This window comes from Anser brachyrhynchus (assembly GCF_964034855.1).
Source record: "Anser brachyrhynchus genome assembly, chromosome: 10".
Taxonomy (NCBI): domain Eukaryota; kingdom Metazoa; phylum Chordata; class Aves; order Anseriformes; family Anatidae; genus Anser; species Anser brachyrhynchus.
The window spans coordinates 13,487,537-13,501,844 of NC_137705.1; the positions used below are offsets into that span (position 1 = coordinate 13,487,537).

Genomic DNA, 14,308 nt, shown 5'->3' on the forward strand with positions numbered 1-14,308 from the left:
CACCTTCTTAAGAAAGAGATCACACTGCTGGCAGCTTCCCTAACCCCTGGAGTTGTTCTGTTTTGTTGTGACATTCACAGTAACTGCTGCTTTGTCAAATTACAGTAGGTGTTCAAAACGTCTGTAAATAGTAAATTAGTAATTACAAATAACCTTCATATTACCAGGATGTTCTACGTGGTCCATCTTTGAGATTCTCTGAGCTGAGGCATACACATAATATTTGATATTACTATTAAAAATTTTGAACACAGGAGTATGTAATTTAGTACAGTGATCTCTCAAATATGAATCAAAACACTGCAACATTCTTACTCACTTTGAGTAGTACCTGAAGGGCACATGATGTCTCAGTGAAGGCATCTGGGCCATATTCAAAATAACGTATTAGATGTGAGCATAGGTATCACAATATGCTTGCAGTCAGACTGCATATCATTCTAACTAATTTTAGACTGCTGGAATTAAGTTTTTCTGATTGTGAGCACATCAGCTGAACTTCTCTACAGCGATGTCTCTACAACCTTGATTACTGACTTGACCTACTACAATTAAAGATTTAAAATTTCTTTAGGATAACTCTAAGACATACAAGAGACTTGGCAATACAGTTTACTTTTGTGAGGAGCAGAAACTGTATTCCTGTGTGACTACTCATTTTTCTCTTGAGACCCCACAGTTCGGTTCACCTGGATCTGAAGTGGTGCTCTCTTATAAGACTGACTATGTTGTTTTTCAATATCATCAGCTTGTTAAAGGAAGAAAACACTACTAACCTGCACTTAACTGGTACATGCCCATATACTACCTGTGCAGAAAGTAGCTGTCTTCTGGTTTGCCAGTTAAAGTACAGAAAATAGCAAACCTGTGTGAAGATGAGAGTCTCAGAGCTCCTGCTGTCCAAGCTGAGCACAAATCTGATGGACTGGAAAAGCTCTTGGATGCTGGTGCGGAACTGTTCCTCCTCCATTCCGCAAGTAGCTCTGGAGTAAAGGATCCGAGATTGGACAATGAACTTGAAAAGATATTCCAAGGCCTTAGGGAGCAGGAAAGGAAGGAAATTAAGATAGAGAGAAAGAAAAATAAAGGAACTTTAAAGAGAACCAGGAAAGATTTTAGGTGCATAATTAATAACAAAATTCTTCAGCTTTAGAAAAGAGAAAGAAAAACAGGTTTTGTAAGTTACATAATTCAGTTAAGGAAGAGCTACTCATAGGCAAGCATTCCTTCCCAACCTATAACCTTTGCTACTGGTGTGTTCCACTAGCAAAAAAGAACAAGTATGTATTTAATTCAAGTAGATATATTCAATTTACATAATCTGAGAAAAATCTTGGTAAAGATACGAGATTTATAGTTTTCTCATGATGTGGCATGACAACTGTGTCTGAAGAACCTATTTGCCTGTTTTCTTTCAAATTTTACCTTTAATTACTTGAGTTTGCTAATCTGGATTAAGGTAAGTGGACTGTCAGTGAAATGGAAGAAGTGTTACCTGGAAAAAGAAGTATGTACTTTTCAGTATTAACCCAACAGCAAGGTCTGCCTTTATTTCTGGCAGCTACAGTACAAATAGAAGTAAATATAGATGCAGAAATAAAAGACAAGGGTGACTTGTGAAGTCCTCTGGCAGCCCACAAAAATAACAAGCAGCAGTTGTGCTACAGTAAGTGTGTATCCTTTTAATTGCAGCTGGAATAAGTTAAGGAGTCTTTCTTTTATCGTCACACATGAAACTTGGAGAGCACACAGTAGAGGGAGAATCATCTGCACAGAAGATGGCATTTAACACTGTTATACATGTGACAGACACTGCAGTCTAAAGGGCTGGCAAAGTGCATCTGTAGTAGAAAGAAATTTGCTCTATGACATGTCTCGATTAAGTCTGAATTCACAACCTAAACATCTTCAACTAAAATTTTTTAACTGGCATTATTTAGTACTCCATTTATTTGGCAGCCACGTCAAGTAAGAAAGAGATCTTTTTCGATGCAGCCTTTAACAAGCTTGCCAATCTATCAAAAGTCCTCAGAGATGCTATGATGGCAGATTTAATATTCCACACAGGAAGAATGCCTTTTTCATCATTTGGTGCACACAAGTGTCAACACTGAAATGTATTAAACATCAGTGACAGTTAGACTTCACTCCTTTCCTTAGTGCTCAATGTAATATACCATTAAGACATGATATATAGGCTGACATCCTTATGATATCACGTGCTTAGGATGATAGCACAGGAAACAAACAGGCTGGAGTTCCAGTAATCAGAGTTTATGCAGAAACATTAGTACTATTACACTGCATTGACTAAAAAGTATTCTTGTCTGCATTTTTGTTCAAAGCTGAAACTAATTCTAACAACAAAGTTTGCCCTCATTTAATTTTTGCATCCATACAATAGTTCTCTTTGAACCACCACACTATAACGTACAAATATGCACTGTTATGTTCTAAGCTTTACAATGCTACAGATTTAAGGACAGAGAACGTTAATGTTGAAATTCCTTGTGAACCCATCACAGATTTCAAAATCCCACTGATAATTACAGCTTTTTTTTTTTTTTTTGAATGACAGCAACCTTGGTAACCTGGCAGTACACTGTTATCCTTCTCTAGTAAAACATCTTCCTGTTTAGCTTCTTTACACCAAACGACTTTACTGGGTAATAGCACCTTGTATTTCTGGATAGTTGCCAGACAAAGGTCAGTTGGTTCACAACAGCCCACTCTTTAAGGTAAGCACCTCTGCTGCTAATGTCAAATACAGCAAGTCAAGCGCTGTCAAGTTTTACCAGCTTGATATAGGCAACCCAAACTCTTACATGAAATCTCATGGCTTTAACATGAAGATTATGTTTTACAGTGAATCAGAGGATTTATGTCTGAGAATCTGTAATTCTCTGTTGGAAGCGGAATGACAGGCTTTCAGCAACACTATGTCCTTAGCACAGACACCAAACTGCTGCCTAGAATGAAAGACAATAAACTGAAGAGTTCACTGTGTTCACAGACACGTGGCTGAGATGATAAAAACACAAACCAAGCTCTGTTAGCACAAACCAGCACATGGAATAACTTTGCATCTTACTACTAACAAAATCACAGACATGACACATATAGACCCTTAAAGATGTAGAAGTGCACTGAAAAGAAACAAGCCCTCTATTAAATCAGGATGATATAAAAACGGAGATGCTAAAGGAAGATCAGTAATAAATTAAAATAACTTTCTTAAAAAATGCAGTCACACAACAGGTAAACACACATCAATCACTTGTGACCAGCAGCCTGAGGACTCAAGAATAACTGAAATAGACAAATAGCATCATAACCTCACTTAAACTCAACCAAATAATCTCTAACTTTTACCAGTGATACTCCAGGAGAGAAAAGAAATGGAGAAAGAAATGTGCTTATAGCTAACACATCTCAAAGACCTTCCACTTACTAAGGAGTAACCTTCCTTTCTTCTGAGTGACTGTCCATGTGCATGTTCACTCTGTGAATACAGGAGCAGCACAGCTCAACTTGCACAGATTACCTGGTGCTCGGCTGCAATGTCCCAGGACAACTAAAACCGAAGACCACTCTGACAAATGCAGCATCAGTTAGAAGGTTCTAGGATGACACAGGTGAAACAATGGATAAATTTCTGCAGGTCTAGTGGATAAATATATTCTTTAGAGACACCACAAGTATCACTTGAGCCTTCAGGAACTACACTCAGACAATATTTGATGGTTTTACCGCAGCATATTCATACATCCAGTGGACAGTCTTGGGGACAGTACAGTTGCACACCTGGACTCATCTATAGATATGAAGTGTCTGTTCAATTTGAACAAAAGGAAAAAGAAAAAACTGTATTTGATGTTCAGAGTATGAACAGATGAATCAATCTTGTACAGATCTGCTTTAGGAAAAAGCGTAGTTTAATTTCCTGACTCAAGAAACCTAAGTTACTTCAGAAAATAAACTGGAGTTACGTAGAACAGGTAACCTTATCATATGCACAGTATATATAAAGAGGATTATTAGTTCTGGAAGTCTGAAGCTCTTTCACCATGCTAACCAAAGTGAATAAAAGTAATCTTCAAAAAACACCTTCATAAAAATACAAGGAAATAAATATGTAGACAAAAGTCTCAAAGGACAACCCCAAACAAGACACCAACATCCAGGCAAAATCCCAGTGAGAAACTAGAATATCAGCTGAAGTTTTGGTTTTGTTGGCCTTTAAGCAATCTCAGTGGAGCTTGTGAGAAAAACATGAACACAAGAACATCCTTTTTATGAGTAAACAAGAGGATGTTTGCAAGCTGCTTCTGCACCATAATAAAATACAGGCAGTAGTCTATACGACCATCTACTTCACCATTCAAGAGCAGCTAGCAAACTCCTTCCTGCTACTGGCAATGTTTTCTGCCACCAGAGAACAGCATACTTGCTTCAAGTGCAAGAAGCTGGTACTCTGCATTAGTGAGATAAAAAAAAAAAGTGTAGAGATTCAAGTGAAGGTACCAATTTGAGTCTTGTGAGAGCAGATAAGAGACCTAAGGCAAAGTTTAAGGTATCAACAATAAAAGAAGGAACAAGTCCCACAAACGGACTGATCAGGGTTTATATATATTTATAACAATTATAGTTACCTCAGCAATTTTTAGTATTCTTAGAAAAAGAGACTGTAGAAAATGTAAATCACCAATGAGATAATTATTTCTGAATGAGGGAATTAAGAATAAGTCCGGAGACAGATTGGTCTTAAAAGCAACAGACTGGCATTTCTTTTTGAAATTCAGGGTGAAGAAAACAATTTGGAGGAGTCCCCAGTCTCAAAAGGCAGGCTGAGAATATAATTTCATCTCTCTCATCTCCCTGGCTAGTATGGCTCAGAAAATACGTGTTTTCAAGAAATCACCTGGGAAGTATAACATTGCTTCAGTCTTTTCCAAAGACAGACCTTTTTCTTATCACTAATTCATTTAAAGCCAAACAACAATGGTATGTTTCAGCTCCAGAACACTAATGGGACTTCCTGAGGAAAAAAAAAAAAGAAGTCTTGCTTTTTTAGTGGGTTCCTCAATTTAGGCAAAGACCAGCTGTGATTATACTACCAGAAGATGTCTGATGTTGAAAGAGCACCTCCTGGAGATATTTCACTAGTTTTGCCATGACTAGTAGGGAAAGTACAACTGTCCATGGAGCTAATCCATTGAGACATTGTTACAGAACTCCCCATGTAGGCACAGGCAGTGGTATCTGGATGCAGCTTTCATGGAGTTTGTTATGGGCCATAAACAAGGAACAAGACACTCTCTGTTCTGGCAAAGCTAGAGAAGTCCTTGCATTACTGTTCCTCAAGGTTTCACAGAAGTTTCTGAGAAAAAGTCTTGAGGGGGGGAAGCCAGTTTAGAAATAGTCTAGAAATGCCAAAGTCTGAATCAGAATGCTATGAGATATCTGCATATGTCCCACAAATGTATATGGGGAGTCAAGAGCCAAAAAAGAGACTGCAGAGATACCGCAAAACCTGCTTTAGGGTACTACATTTAACAGCTAACTGAGGGGAAAACAAAGAGAAAGCTATCCTGTTCCATGAGTTGAAGAGCTGCTAATGCAAGGAGCATAGTGAAGACACCGAAGACCACAGAAATTCCCAGCAACAAAACATACTACAAGTAATGACAAACTGGCAGTGATAATGGTTTTGGTACAAACTTGTTCCAAATGCCTGAAATAAAATTTAGAAAGAAAGGGCATTGATCACTTGGCTATAGTGGGAGAAGATGAATATCTTCATTTGGGCCTCAAAGATAGACTTGGAAAGGCAACTGCATACTTTAAGATACAACAGCAGCTTCAATGGTAGAGGTTAGGTCTGCAGAATCTCTGGTTGTGATTGTAATTCCTGTGCTTGGAAAGACTTGGGCTGTCAGATCTTCAAACTGACCCTGCTCACTTATGGGGCTGCTACTGTCTAGGCAAACACCTGAGATTCCCAGTAAGCAAAGAGCTGCCTTGGAATCCTTGAAATAATTTACTTTGTATTCTAACGGTATGTTGAATAACTGAGCTTCTGAAAGACATCCTAACATTCACAGTCGCAATTGCTGAAGAGAACTACTATGAGGTTCAAGACATGCTCACCACATAGGAACAATATCATACATCTGTATCTGCTGAATTGCATAACACACTGATAAGTAGTTTGGGGGGACAGGGGGAGGAGAAGGAAGAACATCCTAGCAGCCAGTCCGTTTAGGGATCTGCCTCTCACCTCACAATTTTAATAGATTTATTTGTAATCCAAAAAAAATGAAAGATAAGGGTGGAAACTAACAGAATGAGAAATTTGAGAGTTCCAACAGAATTTCTTGAGAAGACATCTTTGGCCCCTGAATCTGTAAAGTATTGCAATACAGTAGTTTCTAAATACATGAATACCTACAAAAGACAAAGTAAACACTGGTATAGCACCCTTGTAATAGCAGTGATGCCAGATCATTCCAATGAAACAATCAATTATTCTCAAAAAATAAAAATGACTTCCTCAAAAATATTGACTGAATTAGACCAAAGGAGGCAATATAAAGTACAAAAATATCACAAGAAGGAAGAAAAAGAAATGAAAATCTGAAATATATGCCAAGACCCAAGCATAAAGACATTCACAAGAAACAACCTCTAACTTTCCCATGTGGTCATCAGAAGAAGTTATAGGAATAGCTTATGTGTGTGGTGCACTTCAGCTGTGATATGCTTCACCTATTTGTACTGACATGAAAAAGAGAAAAAGAAAGTGCAAATCTCTGCCACTGCTGCTAGTTTTAAAAATGCCCAGACTCACACGTTTGGACATAAACCTGCTCACAGTAAGAAGGTACAGATGGACAATCACTCAAAGAAAAACCTCTTCCTAAAATTTTTGAATCATGTATTCATATAGTTAACAAAGTATCTTTTTTACAATTACATATAGTAAAACTAATACACTGTTTATTCTCTTGATTCTCTGTAATTAGCACCAAAAATATTCCCTATGTTTCACATAGTAATAGAATGCTGTGCATTCCTGCAAGATCATACTCTCATCACAGAACCATGATTCAGGTCTTGTGCAGTAACTGGTAGAATTTCCATCCAGTTAAAGGCTCATTTATCTGCTTCTTAAAACACTCCAGAACTTCAACCAGTGAAAAAACGAAACTGTGGGCACAGCCAGAAATAAAAAGCTTATCTTTGATCCACAGCACCTCTGTCTAATACATTTGAAATAACTGTTTCTTGAAGTACAAGGCGGAGACCACATATGTATGACTGGTGCGTATATATTCCACGTAAGTTCCACTTAAGTCCTACGTAAGGCTTTAAAAGGAGTTAAGACAACACAGTTCTTCCATTTTATTTTTGCTTAAGAGCGAATCTCCCTCTAACATTAAAATTTTGGCAAAAAAAAAAATAAATTGGTTTAGCACTTAAGAAATCAGTGCCAGACTACCCTCGATTTTATATGCAGCTTCCCCAACTCTTTTGGAGTCACAGATGGAACAGACACACAAATTCTTCTATTAAATACATACTCTCATTGCTTCCTGGATGTGATCTTGACGTACAAGCTCAGCTGAACGGTCCATGTACCACTTCAAACATCGGATCAGTTCTCTGAAAATAACAAACAGTGAAAAGTCAGCACCATTTTTAAATTAGTCAGGCAGCAAATATTTTGGTTTCAGGGGGAAATCTATAAAAGAAATTCTCATTTTAGTCCATTCCAAAGATCAGCTATAGCTGTCCTCCTGATTGAATTTACACAACATATACATTTATTTAAATTTCAAAACCAGAAAATAATTTCTTCTCTGTAATTGACTTAGACCATGAGATACACTAAGGGAACATTAAAAAGATGTTATTAAAAAGAGCTATATTGCTTGCCTTTATCAAAGCTAAAATCAAAACATTTTTATTTTCTGTCAAGAAATTTCAGATTTCCTCTAAGCAAGCAGTCTTTAGAAACTAAGATCACAAAGAAAATGTGTTCATATATTTTCCTAAGCGCACAGTACCATTTGGACTAGTTTAAAGAATTTTGTTGAAAACATTTATTTCAGGCATCGAACTACAAAAATAGTTTGATTTACCTGACAGAAGTGATCATTAACACAAGGCAGAACATGTTTTCAGCCTCTGAACATGACTATGCCTTCTAGTGTTGAACAGTACCTGCAGTTCTTTGCCTGCCATTGACAAAGTATTTTTGATACTTTTTAAAAAATTATACTAAAACGTCAATTCAGTAAAACAATCCAAGCCAATTATAAGCTGTTTCTAAGAGTTTATTGTGACCAAAGATAGAATATTCTCAAATGTACAAAATAAATGGTCCAAAAGGGAGTAAAAACAAACGCTGACTGGTAACTGTTACTGCTTTCCAAATCCGTCTTGTTGTCTGATAGAAAACACAGAAAAGTATACTAGAAAATAAGGCAGAATCTCCGAAGTTACAGTGAAAATTAAGTTTCTGATCTACTGAAATTATACATTTACTCTAATAAAATGGAACACCATCATCTTATGTGAACACCTGTCTACTATGGAAGAGGAAATTACAATTAGTTCTCCAAGCTTTCCTATTTTTCACGCCTTTTCCATGCATCCTATATCTTAGTATCCTTCTTGGACAAGAAACGTATGTGCTCTTGTAGCTCATTAGTACAGACTGATAATGAGGTGTTGCTGTGTGACAGTATCTCTTCATTTAAAAAAGGATGAAAATAGAATTTGCCAGTGCAGAAAGGCAAGATAAAAATTCAAAGTCTGCTCATTCATAGCAACAGGTGACATTGAGCAGCTTTGCTCTGAAACAGTGCTGGAAAAATATTCGTCTGGATAGTTCTATTTTTAAAAACCACTAACATAAGCGTTATGATTCAGATGGTGACATCATTTAAAGGCTTCTAATACCATCTCCTGAAGAGATGGATAAAGAAAACCTACTTGTAAGCCAGTGCTCCTGCAAAGTGCTTCTGAATGTAAGTGTCCATCACAGGTCGAAAATGAAAATACTTGCTGTCTCGCAGTAGATTTATGATGAACACCTGTACGAGATGAAAAAGTGAACCCACACTGAAAGTAATTGCACAGTCACTAGTGTTCTATAAACAATTTGTACAAGCTAAGGAACAATGAGATATATTAGTTTCTTTAAACAGTCAATACTTGCGTTACTAGATGTTATTGCTTGCTTCTCCCAAGTGATAGCAAATACTTCTCTTCTCCTATCTCCAGCTGATGCTATCCTTACCCTCCTCACCCAGGATTATTTTAGGTTAACTAACGCTGGATTCAGCTGAATATTTAATTGAAGCATGTTACAATAGTAACATGCTAATAAGAAAATTAATCACTGACCATAAGATAAAGGAAAGTAACAATTCAGCAGCTTACCAAAGACTGAAAGACCAACAAGCCATACTTTTCTGTGTTGTCATCCAAAACTACAAACAACGTGTCAAGAATATCTTGTAGGAACTAAAACGACATTAATAAACAAAAAGTTTCAAATTCAGTTGTATTCAGAAGAAGGACTTTTTCCCCTGCTTGAATTATGTCATACATGTTGATATCTTTGTAAATCACTTTCCAAGAACAAACCATTTCAGGTTCACCCATGAGAAATGACAGATTTTGTTTTCTTTAATTAAGAATTTTTTTCTTTACAAGGAATATTTCTAAATGAAAATGACAGAAAAAGAAAGAAGAAATATATACTGCACTTAAATACAACTGTGTGTTCCTTTCATTGTGTCTGAGCTGACCAGAAGTGCTGCCTGAGTGGCAAAACAACTTACTTTCATTCTTATATCATTAGTGCATCAGATACTGTTCTTTATCAAATTTACGACCTGGAAGCACATTAAATAGTGCTCCAAATTATGTTTAGTATTGAAAATTTGTGTTATGAATGAAGTAGGGCCTTTATAACAAGCATTAACTGATCTGAGCTACGTATGGCCAATTGTTTCTCTCATCCATAACACCGAAAGCTGTTAATTCAGTGATTTCTTTCCAGAATTCTTTCCAGAAGGCGCAGTCCTCAGGAAGGATGACTGTGAAGAGGGATGTTGAAGATGAAGTCAACTGCTGCTTCTGTCATCATGATTTTGTAATCTATTGTAAATAGATTATGAGGTGGAAAACCTCATAATTTATATTAAAAAACTCAAATTACCTCAATTTATAAAGTCTCTGAAAGGATAAAATTTCTTTTTGCTGAATTACTACATGCTGTCCTTAATATCCCAATGCCACATGGCAGTCAATTTAGGAAGGGAATCAATTGGTTTTCCCCTTGTAATAATTTAATACATATCTTTTAATGATTTTCTCTATAAAAACAAACACTTGTACTGTCCTGCAAACAAAATGTACAGAACGTGATGTTCTTGAAGAATTTCAAGATACACAGGGTATCTTCCTTGTGTTATTGTTACAACTGTTATCCTGAAAATTAAAATTTACATATGGCAACATTCAAATGAGCTACAACGAAGTGGCTTTTACCATAAACTCCTAATCAAGTGATGGGATTTCTATTTGGTTTCTTTTGTTGTTTGCCACTACAAATTATCTCCTTTTATTTCTAGAACTATAAAAACATATTATAGGGAAAGTTCTTAGAACACCTAAAATTATCTGATGGACTGCTGTAGTGGGACTCCCCCCACTCTTTGAGATGATAAAGTTTGGGTCACACATAGGATTACCACGGACAGCAACAATGACTATGAAACAGGGTGAACTTGGCAGATAGGAGATAGTTTACTGATAGGTTAGACACTTCAGAGAGAAATTGGTGCTCCAGGCAAGAGTTCCATTTCACAATGCCGGGACAGGAAAGTACATTTGCAAGATGATTCAGTTTTATATTAAAAAAATACCAATTCATACACTCTGAGACTTCCCAGTATGAATCCAAGTACATGAAGAGGTAACACTCAGAATTGCACTGCAGATCTGAATTAGCTTGTTAACACAGATACATTCAAAGATTGTTATTTTGTGTAGTACCTTAACAATTTCCTCGCCACTGACATGTCTCAGTCTTCCTAGGATATCCATCACACGGTCTGGGTAAGCTTTCCATTTCAGTAGGGCAAGCAAATCCACTGCAGAACAGAGAGAGACAAAGAGCTAGAATCCATACACAGAGCAAAGAAGGGCAACCCCAGACCCAACTGAGATTCATTACATAACAGTTCTGCTCTTGTAGTTCATGTATCTTGGAAGAACTAAAAATAAAAACAAAGAAAGCAAGGAGGAAAACAAGCAGTAAGTCCTATGCTACTAACAAAGAAACAAATGGAAGAATGGTAAAGTTTAAAAAAAAGATAAAATATTGCAGCCTTCCCTGTGGTGACTTGACACTAAGTTGCAAACAATTCATTTTTGTCTTCCTATGCCTAAGAACATTACTGTACTTGGTAACCCTGCAAAAGCCTAACGAAACAAACTTTGGATTGTGTAAAAGTGCTAGCATTAGATTTTTTGTTCTTTAATCATTTAATTAAAATTGCCTTTATTTTAACATATTACGTCTTGCACTTATAGAAATGCCTGCCATGTCTCTGCCCTTTGTCAATAACCCTATTTCCTCAAAAAAATGTTTCTGCTTATTTCAATAGTGTTAGTTAAAAAAAATAAATCACAGAATTGTAGCAAAGCAGTATTTTAGTAAAATAAACAGAGAGACCACAAGAATACACATCTGCCCTGTTGCCATAATGCCTGCTGCCTTAGGCAATTTGGAAGGATCAGCTACTTACCATTCTGGGTCAATTTGGTAGAAGAAAGCTGTGTGGAGACTGAAAAGGTCTCTTTGGTGCTGCGCTGGAAAATGAGACTGGAAGGGATGTTGGGGCAGCCATTGTAGTCCTCTTTGCAGCAAGGCAACCCAAGGTAGAGTGCGTGATTATTAAATGTGCTATTCTCATCACACTGCAGATACAGGAAAGGAAATGCAATTTTACCTGGTTTATTTATTTCATTCCACACACACATACTGATAGCAATTGCCTAACGGTACTTCTACTGATCTTCTGGGTGCATAAAAACAATCCTAAGAAAAAGCTGTGCTTAACACCTTCAGGGCCTGTATATACACAAAAGAGACCCAGCTTTAGAAAGCGTGGTCTCCTAACAACTGACTCTTTAGAACTTTTAGAATCTTCCAAGTGTACAATTTAGTGTTGCTGTCTCAAAATCATTTCTGAGGAAATAAATCTAGGTAAATCAGCAGGAAGAAAGAAACAAAAAGAAAACAAAACCAAAAAAAACCACACCACAAACCCCACACTAAAAAACCATCCCAAAATCTCTTGCTACAGCATCGTTGAATTGCAGCATTGTAACATGATACACATGAAGTTTCTGGGCATTACAGCATAATTTCCTAATAAAAACATACAGAGTAATGCCATAAGCTGGTGAAGCTACTGAATGCTCATTAAAATTAGTATGCTTGAATTCAAAATAGACAGGATTAACAGATGATAAATCATCATTACCTCAGGAGAAAAGGTGAGCTGCCCCTATAATAGAAGGATGTATCGATACCCAGTTACATGAGTTGGAATTTATAAAACGTTGAACCTACTTTTAATCTGTTCCTCACATTCTTCTAATGTGGGAAAAAAAAACACACAACAAAACACGATAATGCAGTGATAGTTACTTATTCAAACTAAAGTAGAGATCAGTAGGTAAAAAGGCTGCAGAGAAGATATGGTACCTTATAAACATAAAGTTCATGGATATCATCTGATAAGGTAGTGCCATCATCTCTCATCAATGGAGTGAATGCAAAACCAAAGAGCTTCTTTTCTCCCTTGTCTTTTGCTGTAGCAGGAGATAGAAATAAGGAGTCATATTTGTACATTCTCTGTTCACAAGGTTATTCACTAAATTCTCTGCATTCCTAACAAAAAACATACAGGTTACTTAAGAATCAACATATAACGTACTACCATGTCTAATTTTATGCAAGTCATCAACAAGCCTCAAAACAAGTAATAGAATAACAGAATGGTTTGGGTAGGAAGGGACTTCTGAAGATCATCTAGTTCCAATCCCCCTGCCAAATACAAATATGCTGATCATAGTAAAATATAAAGTGAACATGCTGTAAACAAAACATTCTATAGGAAAACACAGCAAAAGAATAGCAGGGACAGATAACTACAAAATGCCTTGGCCTGCACTGATTTCTCACAATGTTTTGAATATGCTGTTTAACAAATGTAGCAAAAGGCTAACTAGTAGTGCACCTTTATGGTATTTTAAGTTAGCACCCTTCTCCTGCTCTCCACAGAGTAACAGCCTCATCTAAGTATAAACTGACAATGGAAAGACCTCAGCCTTTTTACATTTCTTTTGGTTATGTTCTGCACTCACTGGAGCAATGTCTGAACTCAAACCGGAGGTGAGACCCACGAAACCTGTCTATGGGGATGGGCAACTTGATGATTTCCCCCCATCGAGGGCTGTTATTGTGGTAAAGAACAAAAGAGTGGTATGCACTTCTGCTTGGCTCTCCTGAGCCCAGGCTGATGCAGTCCTGGAACAAAAGAACACAATTTAAGATTAAAAAGACATCACATCACTACAGATGAGTCATTTTATTACATGGTGACAACCTTCACATAATTCATATATTCCTGTAGACATAAAGGAAGAGTCAGAAGCAGAAACTCAAACACAATGAAAACTGAAATTTTTGAAGAGATTTTAAAACCACGCTTTGGGTCAAAAGAAAAGGTAGAACACCTATGATAATGGATGAATTACAGTATCTCATTATTTAAGCTCAATTATTATTTAAGCTGTTTTCTATCAAGAACTGGACAGATACAATAAACACACATCCAAATAAACACATGTCCAAAAAAGGACCTAACAGGATCATCAAAAGTAATATTAGACATCTCTAGAAGTATCATTTGATGATTCCTCCTTCAGTATCTCAGTTCAAAATTGTACCTGACCTTTACAAGGTCTTAAAAACTTTGGTCTTTCAAAACGATAATCACCCAGCGCTTCACCAAGTAACCCAGAAAATTCTGATTGATTTTTTTTCATTAGTAGCAAGTAAAGAGCTTGTTAAATAGTTACTACCTGAAAATATCATAGTATCTAAATTTCTGCTTTTATACCTAAAAAGCTCAGGGATCTTGTCAAAATACAGATGAAGAGAAAAATGAATTCATTTTATTTTGGAAGTGTGGAAATCCTCCGTCACCACACAAGA

At 36.6% G+C, this 14,308-nt stretch overlaps 1 protein-coding gene across 22 annotated transcripts in view; it reads right to left on the reverse strand.

The window, feature by feature from the left end:
* Positions 1 to 14,308, reverse strand: part of DOCK3 (dedicator of cytokinesis 3) — a 223,989-nt gene that overhangs the window by 60,289 nt on the left and 149,392 nt on the right. For 21 of the 22 annotated variants that reach the window (XM_080606288.1, XM_080606289.1, XM_080606295.1 and 18 more), the window contains 8 exons: positions 13,456 to 13,618; positions 12,794 to 12,900; positions 11,829 to 12,000; positions 11,074 to 11,171; positions 9,451 to 9,534; positions 9,001 to 9,101; positions 7,584 to 7,665; positions 866 to 1,036 (listed from right to left, as the gene is read on the reverse strand). In XM_080606288.1, coding sequence (XP_080462414.1) covers positions 866 to 1,036; positions 7,584 to 7,665; positions 9,001 to 9,101; positions 9,451 to 9,534; positions 11,074 to 11,171; positions 11,829 to 12,000; positions 12,794 to 12,900; positions 13,456 to 13,618 — 978 coding nt within the window. The remainder of the gene's footprint in view (positions 1 to 865; positions 1,037 to 7,583; positions 7,666 to 9,000; positions 9,102 to 9,450; positions 9,535 to 11,073; positions 11,172 to 11,828; positions 12,001 to 12,793; positions 12,901 to 13,455; positions 13,619 to 14,308) is intronic. The other variant, XM_080606286.1, reaches the window with a different exon arrangement.